The 13,997-nt window shown below is 48.9% G+C and overlaps 1 protein-coding gene across 1 annotated transcript in view; it reads left to right on the forward strand.

Annotated features, from left to right (window-relative positions):
- The window catches only part of MYO7A (myosin VIIA), an 84,108-nt gene that overhangs the window by 39,676 nt on the left and 30,435 nt on the right, over nt 1-13,997 (forward strand). The window contains 3 exon segments of the mRNA XM_075851358.1: nt 5,720-5,910; nt 12,475-12,599; nt 13,763-13,920. Coding sequence (XP_075707473.1) covers nt 5,720-5,910; nt 12,475-12,599; nt 13,763-13,920 — 474 coding nt within the window.

A 13,997-nucleotide genomic window follows, 5' to 3' on the forward strand; every position in this document is an offset into this window, starting at 1 on the left:
AACCAGAGTGGTGAACGAGCCGAGTCAAGCCAGGAGTGTGCGAGGTACAAAACGAAAAGCAGAAGAGTAGTCGGTAAGCCAGGGTCTGTATGGAGCAGGATCAAAAATAGCAGGAGCTGTAGCTGGGCCAGGAAACCACAAGGAAAGAATCACAAGCACCGAGGGACAGGAAGTGCAGGCTTAAATAGACCGAGGGCGGGAGCTAGCTGAGTCTGGCCAGGTTACGATAGGCTCTCCCACTCCTAAGCCTGCCAGCCTGAATGGTGGAAGCAGGAGTCAGTCTCAGGGATGTATTCTCAGGTGCTGACTGATTAGTTCTGGGAGTTAACCCCGAAGCTGTGCCTGGCAGATCCTTTACAGTACCCCCCCTTTTATGAGGGGCCACCGGACCCTTTCTAAGTGAACCTGGCTTACTGGGGAAACGCAGGTGGAACCTCCTGACCAATACCCCAGCGTGAACATCCCGGGCGGGTACCCAAGTCATCTCCTCGGGCCCGTATCCTCTCCAATGGACCAGGTACTGGAGGGAGCCTTGAACCATCTTGCTGTCCACAATCCTGGCCACCTCGAATTCCACCCCCTCAGGGGTGAGGATGGGAACAGGAGGTCTCCTCGAGGGAGCCAAGGACGGGGAGCAGCGTTTGAGGAGGGAGGCATGAAACACGTCGTGTATCCGAAAAGACGGGAGTAACTCCAGCCGGAAGGAGACAGGATTGAGGACCTCAATGACCTTATACGGCCCAATAAACCGGGGAGCAAACTTCTTGGACGGAACCTTGAGACGCAAGTTCCTAGACGACAACCACACCAGATCCCCGACCATAAACAGGGGGTTATCAGAACGTTTTTTATCAGCCTGAGTTTTTTGTACGCTCTGGGACACCTCTAGGTTTTTCTGAACCTGGGCCCAGACTGTGCACAGTTCCCGATGAACGACCTCTACCTCGGGATTGTTGGAACTACCAGGTGAAACGGAGGAGAACCGTGGATTAAACCCAAAATTACAAAAAAAAGGAGAGACCCCTGACGAGTTACTGACCCGGTTATTAAGGGAAAATTCGGCGAGGGGAATGAAAGAGACCCAATCAAATTGACAGTCAGAGACAAAACACCTTAAGTATTGTTCTAGAGATTGATTAGTCCTCTCCGTTTGGCCATTGGTTTCAGGATGGAAGGCAGAGGAGAAGGACAGATCAATCCCCAACTTCATACAGAAGGCTCTCCAAAACAATGAAACAAATTGTACCCCTCTGTCCGAAACAATATTGACAGGGACCCCATGGAGACGCAGGATGTGTTTGACAAACAAGGTAGCCAACGTTTTGGCGATGGGTAGTTTCTTGAGGGGCACAAAGTGGCACATCTTACTGAAGCGGTCCACCACCACCCACACCACCGACTTGCCTTGGGATGGAGGCAAATCGGTGATAAAATCCATGGAGATATGTGTCCAAGGTCTCTGGGGAATGGGCAACGAACGCAGTAAGCCCGCTGGTCGGGACCTGGGAGTCTTGGACCTAGCACAAACCTCACAAGCGGCGACGTAGGCATTAACGTCTTTAGGCAACCCAGGCCACCAATAATTTCTGGAAATGAGGTGTTTGGTACCCAGGATGCCTGGATGGCCAGATAGGGAAAATCATGACTCCGCACTAAGTACCCTTAGCCGGAATTGCAGGGGAACAAACAGCTTGTTCTCAGGAAGGTTCCCGGGAGCTGCACCTTGATCAGCAGCAATATCAGAGACTAAATCAGAATCGATCGAGGAAATGATTATACCTGGAGGCAAAATACAAGCAGGATCTTCCTCCGAAGGAGGGCTGGCCATGAAGCTACGCGACAGTGCATCAGCCTTAATATTTTTAGACCCAGCCCAATAGGTAACCAAAAAATTGAATCTGGTAAAAAATAACGCCCATCGAGCTTGTCTCGGGTTTAGCCTCCGGGCAGATTCTAGGAAAACCAGATTCTTGTGGTCGGTAAGGACCGTTACCTGGTGCCTAGCCCCCTCCAGGAAGTGGCACCACTCTTCAAATGCCCATTTAATGGCTAAGAGTTCGCGGTTGCCAATATCATAGTTACTTTCAGTTCGCGAAAACTTCCTGGAGAAGTAGGCACAGGGGCAGAGATGGGTGAGGGACCTGGTACCCTGGGACAAGACAGCCCCCACTCCCACCTCAGATGCGTCAACTTCCACGATAAATGGCTCCATTTGGTTGGGCTGAACCAGCACCGGGGCCGAGACAAAGCACTTCTTAAGGACCTCAAAAGCCTGGACAGCCTCAGGAGGCCAGTGGAGGAGATCAGCACCTTTGCGAGTGAGGTCCGTAAGGGGCTTAGCGATGACCGAGAAGTTAGCAATAAATCTCCTGTAATAATTAGCGAACCCCAAAAAACATTAACGCCTTCAGGGAGGCAGGTGGAACCCATTCCGCCACAGCCTGAACCTTGGCGGGGTCCATGCGGAATTCATGAGGAGTGAGGATTTGACCCAAAAATTGAATCTCCTGTACCCCAAACACACATTTTTCGGTTTTGGCAAACAGTTTGTTTTCCCGAAGGACCTGGAGCACCTTCCTGACATGCTCAATGTGGGAGGACCAGTCCTTGGAAAACACCAGTATGTCATCAAGGTACACTACCAGAAAAATCCCCAGGTAATTTCTCAAAATCTCATTTATGAAATTCTGGAAGACCGCAGGGGCATTACACAACCCAAAGGGCATGACGAGGTATTCGAAATGGCCTTCGGGCGTGTTAAACGCAGTCTTCCACTCATCCCCCTCTTTGATGCGAATAAGGTTATACGCCCCCCGTAGATCCAATTTAGAAAACCATTGGGCCCCCTGAACCTGATTAAAGAGATCAGGAATCAAAGGAAGGGGATACTGGTTCCTTACCGTGACCTTATTCAGGCTATGGTAGTCAATGCATGGCCTAAGACCACCATCCTTCTTCCCCACGAAGAAGAAGCCAGCACCTACCGGAGAAGAAGAGGGACGAATGTAACCCTTGGCCAGGGATTCCTGGATATACACTCTCATAGCTTCACGTTCGGGACAAGAAAGATTAAATATCCTACCCTTAGGAAGCTTAGCTCCTGGTAACAATTCGATAGCGCAATCGTATTCTCTATGAGGAGGTAACACTTCGGAGGCCTCCCTAGAGAAAACATCAGCGAAGTCCTGAACAAACTCGGGTAGCGTATTCGCCTCCTTAGGGGGAGAAATAGAATTAACAGAAAAACATGACGTACAACATTCATTACCCCATTTGGTTAGCTCCCCAGTATTCCAGTCAAACGTGGGATTATGCAACTGCAACCAGGGAGGGCCTAGAACCAAATCGTACGATAATCCCTGCATCAACAGTACAGAGCATTGCTCCAAATGCATGGAGCCAACAAGGAATTCAAAAACAGGGGTATGCTGTGTAAAATAACCATTAGCAAGAGGAGTGGAGTCGATACCCACTACCGGGACAGGTTTAGGCAAATCAATCAGAGGCATAGCAAGGGACATAGCAAATTCCACAGACATGATATTAGTAGAGGACCCTGAATCCACGAAGGCACTGCCGGTAGCAGACCTACCACCAAAAGAGACCTGAAAGGGAAGCAAGATCTTAGTACGTTTCATATTTACGGGAAATACCTGTGTGCCCAAGTGACCTCCCCGATGATCACTTAGACGCGGAAGTTCTCTGGCTGCAATCTTACGCTTAGGACAGTTGTTCACTTGATGCTTGTCGTCCCCACAGTAGAAGCAGAGACCATTCTTCCTGCGGAATTCTCTACGTTGTTGGGGGGACACGGAGGCCCCAGGTTGCATAGGTATCTCTGAATCTTTCGGGGAGGAACGAAGCAACGGAGCTTCGGGAGGCATCATGGGGGAGTCGGAGGAGAAAACACATAAACGTTCACGTTGTCGTTCCCTGAGACGTCGGTCAAGTCGTACCGCTAAAGCCATAACCTGGTCTAGGGAGTCAGAAAAGGGATAGCTAACTAGCAGGTCTTTCAGGGCATTCGACAGACCCAACCTAAACTGGCACCTTAAGGCAGGGTCATTCCACCGAGAAGCTACGCACCACTTCCGAAAGTCAGAGCAATACTCCTCAACAGGTCTCTTACCCTGACTTAAGGTCACCAGCTGACTCTCGGCAAAGGCAGTCCTGTCAGTCTCGTCATAAATAAGTCCGAGAGCAGAAAAGAAACAATCAACGGAGGAAAGTTCAGGGGCGTCAGGAGCCAAGGAGAAGGCCCACTCTTGGGGCCCTTCCTGGAGCCGGGACATAATTATACCCACCCGCTGGCTCTCAGAACCTGAGGAATGAGGCTTTAAACGAAAGTAAAGCCTACAACTCTCCCGAAAGGAGAAAAAAGCCCTCCGGTCCCCTGAGAACCGGTCGGGCAACTTGAGGTGGGGTTCAAGAGGTGCGGTGAGGGGAACTACCAGGGGAGCATCAGGCTGGTTGACCCTCTGAGCCAGGGCCTGGACCTGTAGGGAGAGACCCTGCATTTGCTGAGCCAGGGTCTCACGGGGGTCCATAGTGGTGTCAGGGACCAGGGGTAGACTAGGTATGGGCTTGTGATTATGTAATGGCAGGGGGTAGGGAGACGGACAAGTGAGCCCTAATCTACCCGCCACTCTGTCCCTGCCTACTTGCAACGACCCGCCCTAGGCGACGGGGTACAACTGGGCGGCGGTCCCTGCGCTCAGTAAGTGCACGACAAACTCGACAAACATACAAAGGAACACAAGCAAGGAAAAGGGGCCGTTGCCAACGGCAACACCGTGAGCAACCAGAGTGGTGAACGAGCCGAGTCAAGCCAGGAGTGTGCGAGGTACAAAACGAAAAGCAGAAGAGTAGTCGGTAGGCCAGGGTCTGTATGGAGCAGGATCAAAAATAGCAGGAGCTGTAGCTGGGCCAGGAAACCACAAGGAAAGAATCACAAGCACCGAGGGACAGGAAGTGCAGGCTTAAATAGACAGAGGGCGGGAGCTAGCTGAGTCTGGCCAGGTTACGATAGGCTCTCCCACTCCTAAGCCTGCCAGCCTTGAATGGTGGAAGCAGGAGTCAGTCTCAGGGATGTATTCTCAGGTGCTGACTGATTAGTTCTGGGAGTTAACCCCGAAGCTGTGCCTGGCAGATCCTTTACAAGCAGCTTACTGGTGGTTTCCAAGCAGCAATAGGGTATTTTTTTTTACCCTGCAAAATAAACTAACTGAGAATATTAGAAGTGGAGCTAAAATGGTAATGGAGTTGAATTAGAAGGGATTTTATGACTACAGAAAATGTTATTTAAAGGTGGAGATTCACTTTAAGGAAGGACAATTTAAGATATCACATGACAGAAATTGTAGGGTGGTTCATTTTACTTTATTCTTACTTAAAATTATGCTTTGTCATAAACATGGGGGTAAATACTGTGTTCATTCACTGACAGTAAGCAGAGGCTGAAACTGTACACAACCTAATATTTCTCACTGCTGAGGGTTTTGTTACAGTTGTTTTTCTAGTGAGGACAATCCTCTCTGAGATGCGTGAATGAGAAGGGAGTCCATTATCATTTGTTGTACTTCCAGCCCCTGATTAATACTTTGAGGGTCTCTTTTATGGCTGCAGTCGCAACCATAACTTCATATAAGACCCAAAAATAGAGAGTATTAAAAAATCTTCTGTCTGTATTCTCTGATCTTATTTTTTTTGGCCCCTTTAGCCGGAGAAGATTCAGGATTCCTCAGTTTTCAGAAGGGAGACCTGATTATCCTGGACCAAGACACCGGGGAGTCCATCATGAATGCCGGCTGGTCTCATGGCTATAATGAGAGGACAAAACAGAAGGGAGATTTTCCAACAGAGATTGTGTACGTAATGCCAAGCATCACTAAACCCCCCTCGGAGATTGTGGTAAGTTCCTGCCGTGGGCTTATTTTCTGAGTAGAGTATATTTATATATACACAGTCGAGTCTCATTATTATGACCACCTCCTACTTTCGACGTCGGCAGCGCGTAGCTCATGAAGGAAGTGACGTGTCGTGGCTTGGTGGGTATATAAGGGGTGCGGGCAGCTGTCTGATCACTTATCACTCGTTGCCATGGGTATAAGGTGCGATTAATCACAGTTGTAATAAGGGATGATTATTGCCTTTCGGGCCAGTGTGGCGGTATTTCTCACACAGCGCAGTTTGTGAACTGTTCGCATGCTGCTGTGGTGAACATGTATCGTGAGTGGACAAATGGCGCCATTATGAATAACCGACATGGAAACTGCGGAGCACCACGCGCCATTGATGTGAGAGGTGAACGTCGGCTATAGAGGAGCTGTCAGATCTCCTGTGTGGTGTAGTGTAGAGGATCTGTCAGCTGTCCTGTGTGGTGTAGTATAGAGGAGCTGTCAGCTCTCCTGTGTGGTGTAGTATAGAGGATCTGTCAGCTCTCCTGTGTGGTGTAGTATAGAGGATCTGTCAGCTCTCCTGTGTGGTGTAGTATAGAGGAGCTGTCAGCTCTCCTGTGTGGTGTAGTATAGAGAATCTGTCATCTCTCCTGTGTGGTGTAGAATAGAGGATCTGTCAGCTGTCCTGTGTGGTGTAGTATAGAGGAGCTGTCAGCTCTCCTGTGTGGTGTAGTGTAGAGGATCTGTCAGCTGTCCTGTGTGGTGTAGTATAGAGGATCTGTCAGCTCTCCTATGTGGTGTAGTATAGAGGATCTGTCAGATCTCCTGTGTGGTGTAGTATAGAGGATCTGTCAGATCTCCTGTGAGGTGTAGTGTAGAGGATCTGTCAGCTCTCCTGTGTGGTGTAGTGTAGAGGATCTGTCAGCTCTCCTGTGTGGTGTAGTGTAGAGGATCTGTCAGCTCTTCTGTGGGGTGTAGTATAGAGGATCTGTCAGCTCTCCTGTGTGGTGTAGTATAGAGGATCTGTCAGCTCTCCTGTGTGGTGTAGTATAGAGGATCTGTCAGCTCTCCTGTGTGGTGTAGTATAGAGGAGCTGTCAGATGTCCTGTGTGGTGTAGTATAGAGGAGCTGTCCGCTCTCCTGTGTGGTGTAGTATAGAGGATCTGTCAGCTCTCCTGTGTGGTGTAGTATAGAGGATCTGTCAGCTGTCCTGTGTGGTGTAGTATAGAGGAGCTGTCAGCTGTCCTGTGTGGTGTAGTATAGAGGATCTGTCAGCTCTCCTGTGTGGTGTAGTATAGAGGATCTGTCAGCTCTCCTGTGTGGTGTAGTATAGAGGATCTGTCAGCTGTCCTGTGTGGTGTAGTATAGAGGATCTGTCAGCTCTCCTGTGTGGTGTAGTATAGAGGATCTGTCAGCTCTCCTGTGTGGTGTAGTATAGAGGATCTTTCAGCTGTCCTGTGTGGTGTAGTATAGAGGATCTGTCAGCTCTCCTGTGTGGTGTAGTATAGAGGATCTGTCAGCTCTCCTGTGTGGTGTAGTATAGAGGAGCTGTCAGATCTCCTGTGTGGTGTAGTGTAGAGGATCTGTCAGCTGTCCTGTGTGGTGTAGTATAGAGGATCTGTCAGCTCTCCTGTGGGGTGTAGTATAGAGGATCTGTCAGCTCTCCTGTGTGGTGTAGTATAGAGGATCTGTCAGCTCTCCTGTGTGGTGTAGTATAGCGGAGCTGTCAGTCCTCCTGTGTGGTGTAGTATAGAGGAGCTGTCAGCCCTCCTGTGTGGTGTAGTATAGAGGAGCTGTCAGCCCTCCTGCGTGGTGTAATATAGAGGAGTTGTCAGCTCTCCTGTGTGGTGTAGTATAGAGGATCTGTGAGCTCTCCTGTGTGATGTAGTATAGAGGATCTGTCAGCTCTCCTGTGTGGTGTAGTGTAGAGGATCTGTCAGCTCTCCTGTGTGGTGTAGTATAGAGGATCTGTCAGCTCTCCTGTGGGGTGTAGTATAGAGGATCTGTCAGCTCTCCTGTGTGGTGTAGTATAGAGGAGCTGTCAGCTCTCCTGTGTGGTGTGGTATAGAGGATCTGTCAGCTCTCCTGTGTGGTGTGGTATAGAGGATCTGTCAGCTCTCCTGTGGGGTGTAGTATAGAGGATCTGTCAGCTCTCCTGTGTGGTGTAGTATAGAGGAGCTGTCAGTCCTCCTGCGTGGTGTAGTATAGAGGAGCTGTCAGCCCTCCTGCGTGGTGTAGTATAGAGGATCTGTCAGTCCTCCTGTGTGGTGTTTATAGAGGATCTGTCAGCTCTCCTGTGTGGTGTAGTATAGAGGATCTGTCAGCTCTCCTGTGTGGTGTAGTATAGAGGAGCTGTCAGCTCTCCTGTGTGGTGTAGTATAGAGAATCTGTCATCTCTCCTGTGTGGTGTAGTATAGAGGATCTGTCAGCTGTCCTGTGTGGTGTAGTATAGAGGAGCTGTCAGCTCTCCTGTGTGGTGTAGTGTAGAGGATCTGTCAGCTGTCCTGTGTGGTGTAGTATAGAGGATCTGTCAGCTGTCCTGTGTGGTGTAGTATAGAGGATCTGTCAGCTCTCCTGTGTGGTGTGGTGTAGTATAGAAGAGCTGTCAGCTGTCCTGTGTGGTGTAGTATAGAGGATCTGTCAGCTCTCCTGTGTGGTGTAGTATAGAGGATCTGTCAGCTGTCCTGTGTGGTGTAGTATAGAGGAGCTGTCAGCTGTCCTGTGTGGTGTAGTATAGAGGATCTTTCAGCTCTCCTGCGTGGTGTAGTATAGAGGATCTGTCAGTCCTCCTGTGTGGTGTTTATAGAGGATCTGTCAGCTCTCCTGTGTGGTGTAGTATAGAGGATCTGTCAGCTCTCCTGTGTGGTGTAGTATAGAGGAGCTGTCAGCTCTCCTGTGTGGTGTAGTATAGAGAATCTGTCATCTCTCCTGTGTGGTGTAGTATAGAGGATCTGTCAGCTGTCCTGTGTGGTGTAGTATAGAGGAGCTGTCAGCTCTCCTGTGTGGTGTAGTGTAGAGGATCTGTCAGCTGTCCTGTGTGGTGTAGTATAGAGGATCTGTCAGCTGTCCTGTGTGGTGTAGTATAGAGGATCTGTCAGCTCTCCTGTGTGGTGTGGTGTAGTATAGAAGAGCTGTCAGCTGTCCTGTGTGGTGTAGTATAGAGGATCTGTCAGCTCTCCTGTGTGGTGTAGTATAGAGGATCTGTCAGCTGTCCTGTGTGGTGTAGTATAGAGGAGCTGTCAGCTGTCCTGTGTGGTGTAGTATAGAGGATCTTTCAGCTGTCCTGTGTGGTGTAGTATAGAGGATCTGTCAGCTGTCCTGTGTGGTGTAGTATAGAGGAGCTGTCAGCTCTCCTGTGTGGTGTAGTATAGAGGATCTGTCAGCTCTCCTGTGTGGTGTAGTATAGAGGATCTGTCAGCTCTCCTGTGTGGTGTAGTATAGAGGAGCTGTCAGTCCTCCTGTGTGGTGTTTATAGAGGATCTGTCAGCTCTCCTGTGTGGTGTAGTATAGAGGATCTGTCAGCTCTCCTGTGTGGTGTAGTATAGAGGAGCTGTCAGCTCTCCTGTGTGGTGTAGTATAGAGGATCTTTCAGCTGTCCTGTGTGGTGTAGTATAGAGGATCTGTCAGCTCTCCTGTGTGGTGTAGTATAGAGGATCTGTCAGCTCTCCTGTGTGGTGTAGTATAGAGGAGCTGTCAGATCTCCTGTGTGGTGTAGTGTAGAGGATCTGTCAGCTGTCCTGTGTGGTGTAGTATAGAGGATCTGTCAGCTCTCCTGTGGGGTGTAGTATAGAGGATCTGTCAGCTCTCCTGTGTGGTGTAGTATAGAGGATCTGTCAGCTCTCCTGTGTGGTGTAGTATAGCGGAGCTGTCAGTCCTCCTGTGTGGTGTAGTATAGAGGAGCTGTCAGCCCTCCTGTGTGGTGTAGTATAGAGGAGCTGTCAGCCCTCCTGCGTGGTGTAATATAGAGGAGTTGTCAGCTCTCCTGTGTGGTGTAGTATAGAGGATCTGTGAGCTCTCCTGTGTGATGTAGTATAGAGGATCTGTCAGCTCTCCTGTGTGGTGTAGTGTAGAGGATCTGTCAGCTCTCCTGTGTGGTGTAGTATAGAGGATCTGTCAGCTCTCCTGTGGGGTGTAGTATAGAGGATCTGTCAGCTCTCCTGTGTGGTGTAGTATAGAGGAGCTGTCAGCTCTCCTGTGTGGTGTGGTATAGAGGATCTGTCAGCTCTCCTGTGTGGTGTGGTATAGAGGATCTGTCAGCTCTCCTGTGGGGTGTAGTATAGAGGATCTGTCAGCTCTCCTGTGTGGTGTAGTATAGAGGAGCTGTCAGTCCTCCTGCGTGGTGTAGTATAGAGGAGCTGTCAGCCCTCCTGCGTGGTGTAGTATAGAGGATCTGTCAGTCCTCCTGTGTGGTGTTTATAGAGGATCTGTCAGCTCTCCTGTGTGGTGTAGTATAGAGGATCTGTCAGCTCTCCTGTGTGGTGTAGTATAGAGGAGCTGTCAGCTCTCCTGTGTGGTGTAGTATAGAGAATCTGTCATCTCTCCTGTGTGGTGTAGTAAAGAGGATCTGTCAGCTGTCCTGTGTGGTGTAGTATAGAGGAGCTGTCAGCTCTCCTGTGTGGTGTAGTGTAGAGGATCTGTCAGCTGTCCTGTGTGGTGTAGTATAGAGGATCTGTCAGCTGTCCTGTGTGGTGTAGTATAGAGGATCTGTCAGCTCTCCTGTGTGGTGTGGTGTAGTATAGAAGAGCTGTCAGCTGTCCTGTGTGGTGTAGTATAGAGGATCTGTCAGCTCTCCTGTGTGGTGTAGTATAGAGGATCTGTCAGCTGTCCTGTGTGGTGTAGTATAGAGGAGCTGTCAGCTGTCCTGTGTGGTGTAGTATAGAGGATCTTTCAGCTCTCCTGCGTGGTGTAGTATAGAGGATCTGTCAGTCCTCCTGTGTGGTGTTTATAGAGGATCTGTCAGCTCTCCTGTGTGGTGTAGTATAGAGGATCTGTCAGCTCTCCTGTGTGGTGTAGTATAGAGGAGCTGTCAGCTCTCCTGTGTGGTGTAGTATAGAGAATCTGTCATCTCTCCTGTGTGGTGTAGTATAGAGGATCTGTCAGCTGTCCTGTGTGGTGTAGTATAGAGGAGCTGTCAGCTCTCCTGTGTGGTGTAGTGTAGAGGATCTGTCAGCTGTCCTGTGTGGTGTAGTATAGAGGATCTGTCAGCTGTCCTGTGTGGTGTAGTATAGAGGATCTGTCAGCTCTCCTGTGTGGTGTGGTGTAGTATAGAAGAGCTGTCAGCTGTCCTGTGTGGTGTAGTATAGAGGATCTGTCAGCTCTCCTGTGTGGTGTAGTATAGAGGATCTGTCAGCTGTCCTGTGTGGTGTAGTATAGAGGAGCTGTCAGCTGTCCTGTGTGGTGTAGTATAGAGGATCTTTCAGCTGTCCTGTGTGGTGTAGTATAGAGGATCTGTCAGCTGTCCTGTGTGGTGTAGTATAGAGGAGCTGTCAGCTCTCCTGTGTGGTGTAGTATAGAGGATCTGTCAGCTCTCCTGTGTGGTGTAGTATAGAGGATCTGTCAGCTCTCCTGTGTGGTGTAGTATAGAGGAGCTGTCAGTCCTCCTGTGTGGTGTTTATAGAGGATCTGTCAGCTCTCCTGTGTGGTGTAGTATAGAGGATCTGTCAGCTCTCCTGTGTGGTGTAGTATAGAGGAGCTGTCAGCTCTCCTGTGTGGTGTAGTATAGAGGATCTGTCAGCTGTCCTGTGTGGTGTAGTATAGAGGAGCTGTCAGCTCTCCTGTGTGGTGTAGTGTAGAGGATCTGTCAGCTCTCCTGTGTGGTGTAGTATAGAGGATCTGTCAGCTCTCCTGTGTGGTGTAGTATAGAGGAGCTGTCAGCTCTCCTGTGTGGTGTAGTATAGAGGAGCTGTCAGATCTCCTGTGTGGTGTATTATAGAGGAGCTGTCAGCCCTTCTGTGTGGTGTAGTATAGAGGATCTGTCAGTCCTCCTGTGTGGTGTTTATAGAGGAGTTGTCAGCTCTCCTGTGTGGTGTAGTATAGAGGAACTATCAGCTCTCCTGTGTGGTGTAGTATAGAGGAGCTGTCAGTTCTCCTGTGTGGTGTAGTATAGAGGAGTTGTCAGCTCTCCTGTGTGGTGTAGTATAGAGGATCTGTCAGCTCTCCTGTGTGGTGTAGTATAGAGGATCTGTCAGCTCCTGTGTGGTGTAGTATAGAGGATCTGTCAGCTCTCCTGTGTGGTGTAGTATAGAGGATCTTTCAGCTGTCCTGTGTGGTGTAGTATAGAGGAGCTGTCAGCTCTCCTGTGTGGTGTAGTATAGAGGATCTGTCAGCTCTCCTGTGTGGTGTAGTATAGAGGATCTGTCAGCTCTCCTGTGTGGTGTAGTATAGAGGAGCTGTCAGCTCTCCTGTGTGGTGTAGTATAGAGGATCTGTCAGCTCTCCTGTGTGGTGTAGTATAGAGGATCCGTCAGCTCTCCTGTGTGGTGTAGTATAGAGGATCTGTCAGCTCTCCTAAATATTACATAAAGATTATTGAATTCATTTCTTGGATATTTGACCTTTTTTAATTTTCATTTGTCCAGACATTGGTGACAATGACACCGGACCAGAAGCAGGACGTAGTGCGGACAGTCCAGATGACCACATTAGAGCACGAGGAGAAGGTGAAGCCGTATACACTGGAGGAATTTTCTTACGATTATTTCAGGTTAGGAGGTCTCACTACAGTCCGGCAACAATATAATGTTACTGTTTAGAGATGAAGCAGAGCAGAGTTTGTCTTTTTGTCAGAACAACAAAATGATGATATGACGATATATTTGAGGATTTACATAGGACTGCTGGTAACTCAGCTCTGTCATCTTAACTCAGTAAGTTATCATGGTGCGCTTAAATAACAACTTCAGCTCTGCTACATCAGTAATTTTGTATTTTGTCATTACAGTTTGTTACTGCATTTCCTACCTCTAGCTCTTCTTTTCTTGCAGCTAAGACTGACTTTCATAACACTGCCAGTCACAATGCCCCCATAACAATCCCTGCCACAAAGCCCCATAAAGCAGTCATCCACAATGTCCCTGCAATCCTACCAGTCACAGTACCGCTAACAGTCATACACAATCTCCCCGTAACGCTGCCAGTCAAAGTGCCCCCATAACAATCCCAACCTTAATTCCCCATAACGTTATGTGTTGAGTATTCTGCAATGCACTCAAAACAGTGACAATCACAATGTCCCAAAAACAACAATCACAATGCCCCTATAACACTGTGGGTAACAGTAACCCCATAACAGAGCCAGTCACACTACTATTATAAGTTTGCAAGCCACTGCAACTGATCCCCATAAAAGTATTACCCTTATTGTCCCTAAAATAGTTACCAGTCACAGTGTCCCCATAAAGGGGCTAGTCACAGTACCACCATAATAGAGTAAACCACTCCTGATCGCTATGCCGGATCTATTTTCGGACGATTACCAGTGAATCCTGTAGGATCTCATTGATATCAGTGGGGTCCATCGGATTTCTGGTAGACCGAAATCCTTCAGGACCACAGTAATGATAGTGTGAACAGAGTCTGACTGTAAAGCAGTGCTTTTCAGAGTGCCCCCACAACAATCCTGGCACGAGAGCCCCCATAATAGCGCCGGCTTCACTATCGACATATGTTGAACACCAAGACAGAAGCAATCGATCACTGATTTCTGCTCCAATGAAGGAATTGCAATGTCAAGGGACAACAAGTGTCAGAAATCTAGGACTGTCCTACTGAACCCATGAGGGGAAGATATAGATATATATAGATATACTCTCACCAACAAGCCCATGTTGTAGCACATTTATCACTTCTTCCTCATTTTCTCCTCAGGCCACCACCAAAGCACACCCTGAGCCGTGTCATGATCACCAAGAACCGCGGGAAGGACAAGCTGTGGTGTTACACCCGGGAGCCCATCAAACAAGCTCTTCTGAGGAAGGTGTTAATAAGTGACGAGATCTCGCAGGAAGCCTGCATGTCCTTTATCGATATCCTTTCCCACCAAACACGCCGCAAACGCTTCTCTAGATCACAAAGTATCGACCATAGAAGAATATGACAGGGT

This window comes from Rhinoderma darwinii, chromosome 2, assembly GCF_050947455.1.
Source record: "Rhinoderma darwinii isolate aRhiDar2 chromosome 2, aRhiDar2.hap1, whole genome shotgun sequence".
NCBI lineage: Eukaryota > Metazoa > Chordata > Amphibia > Anura > Rhinodermatidae > Rhinoderma > Rhinoderma darwinii.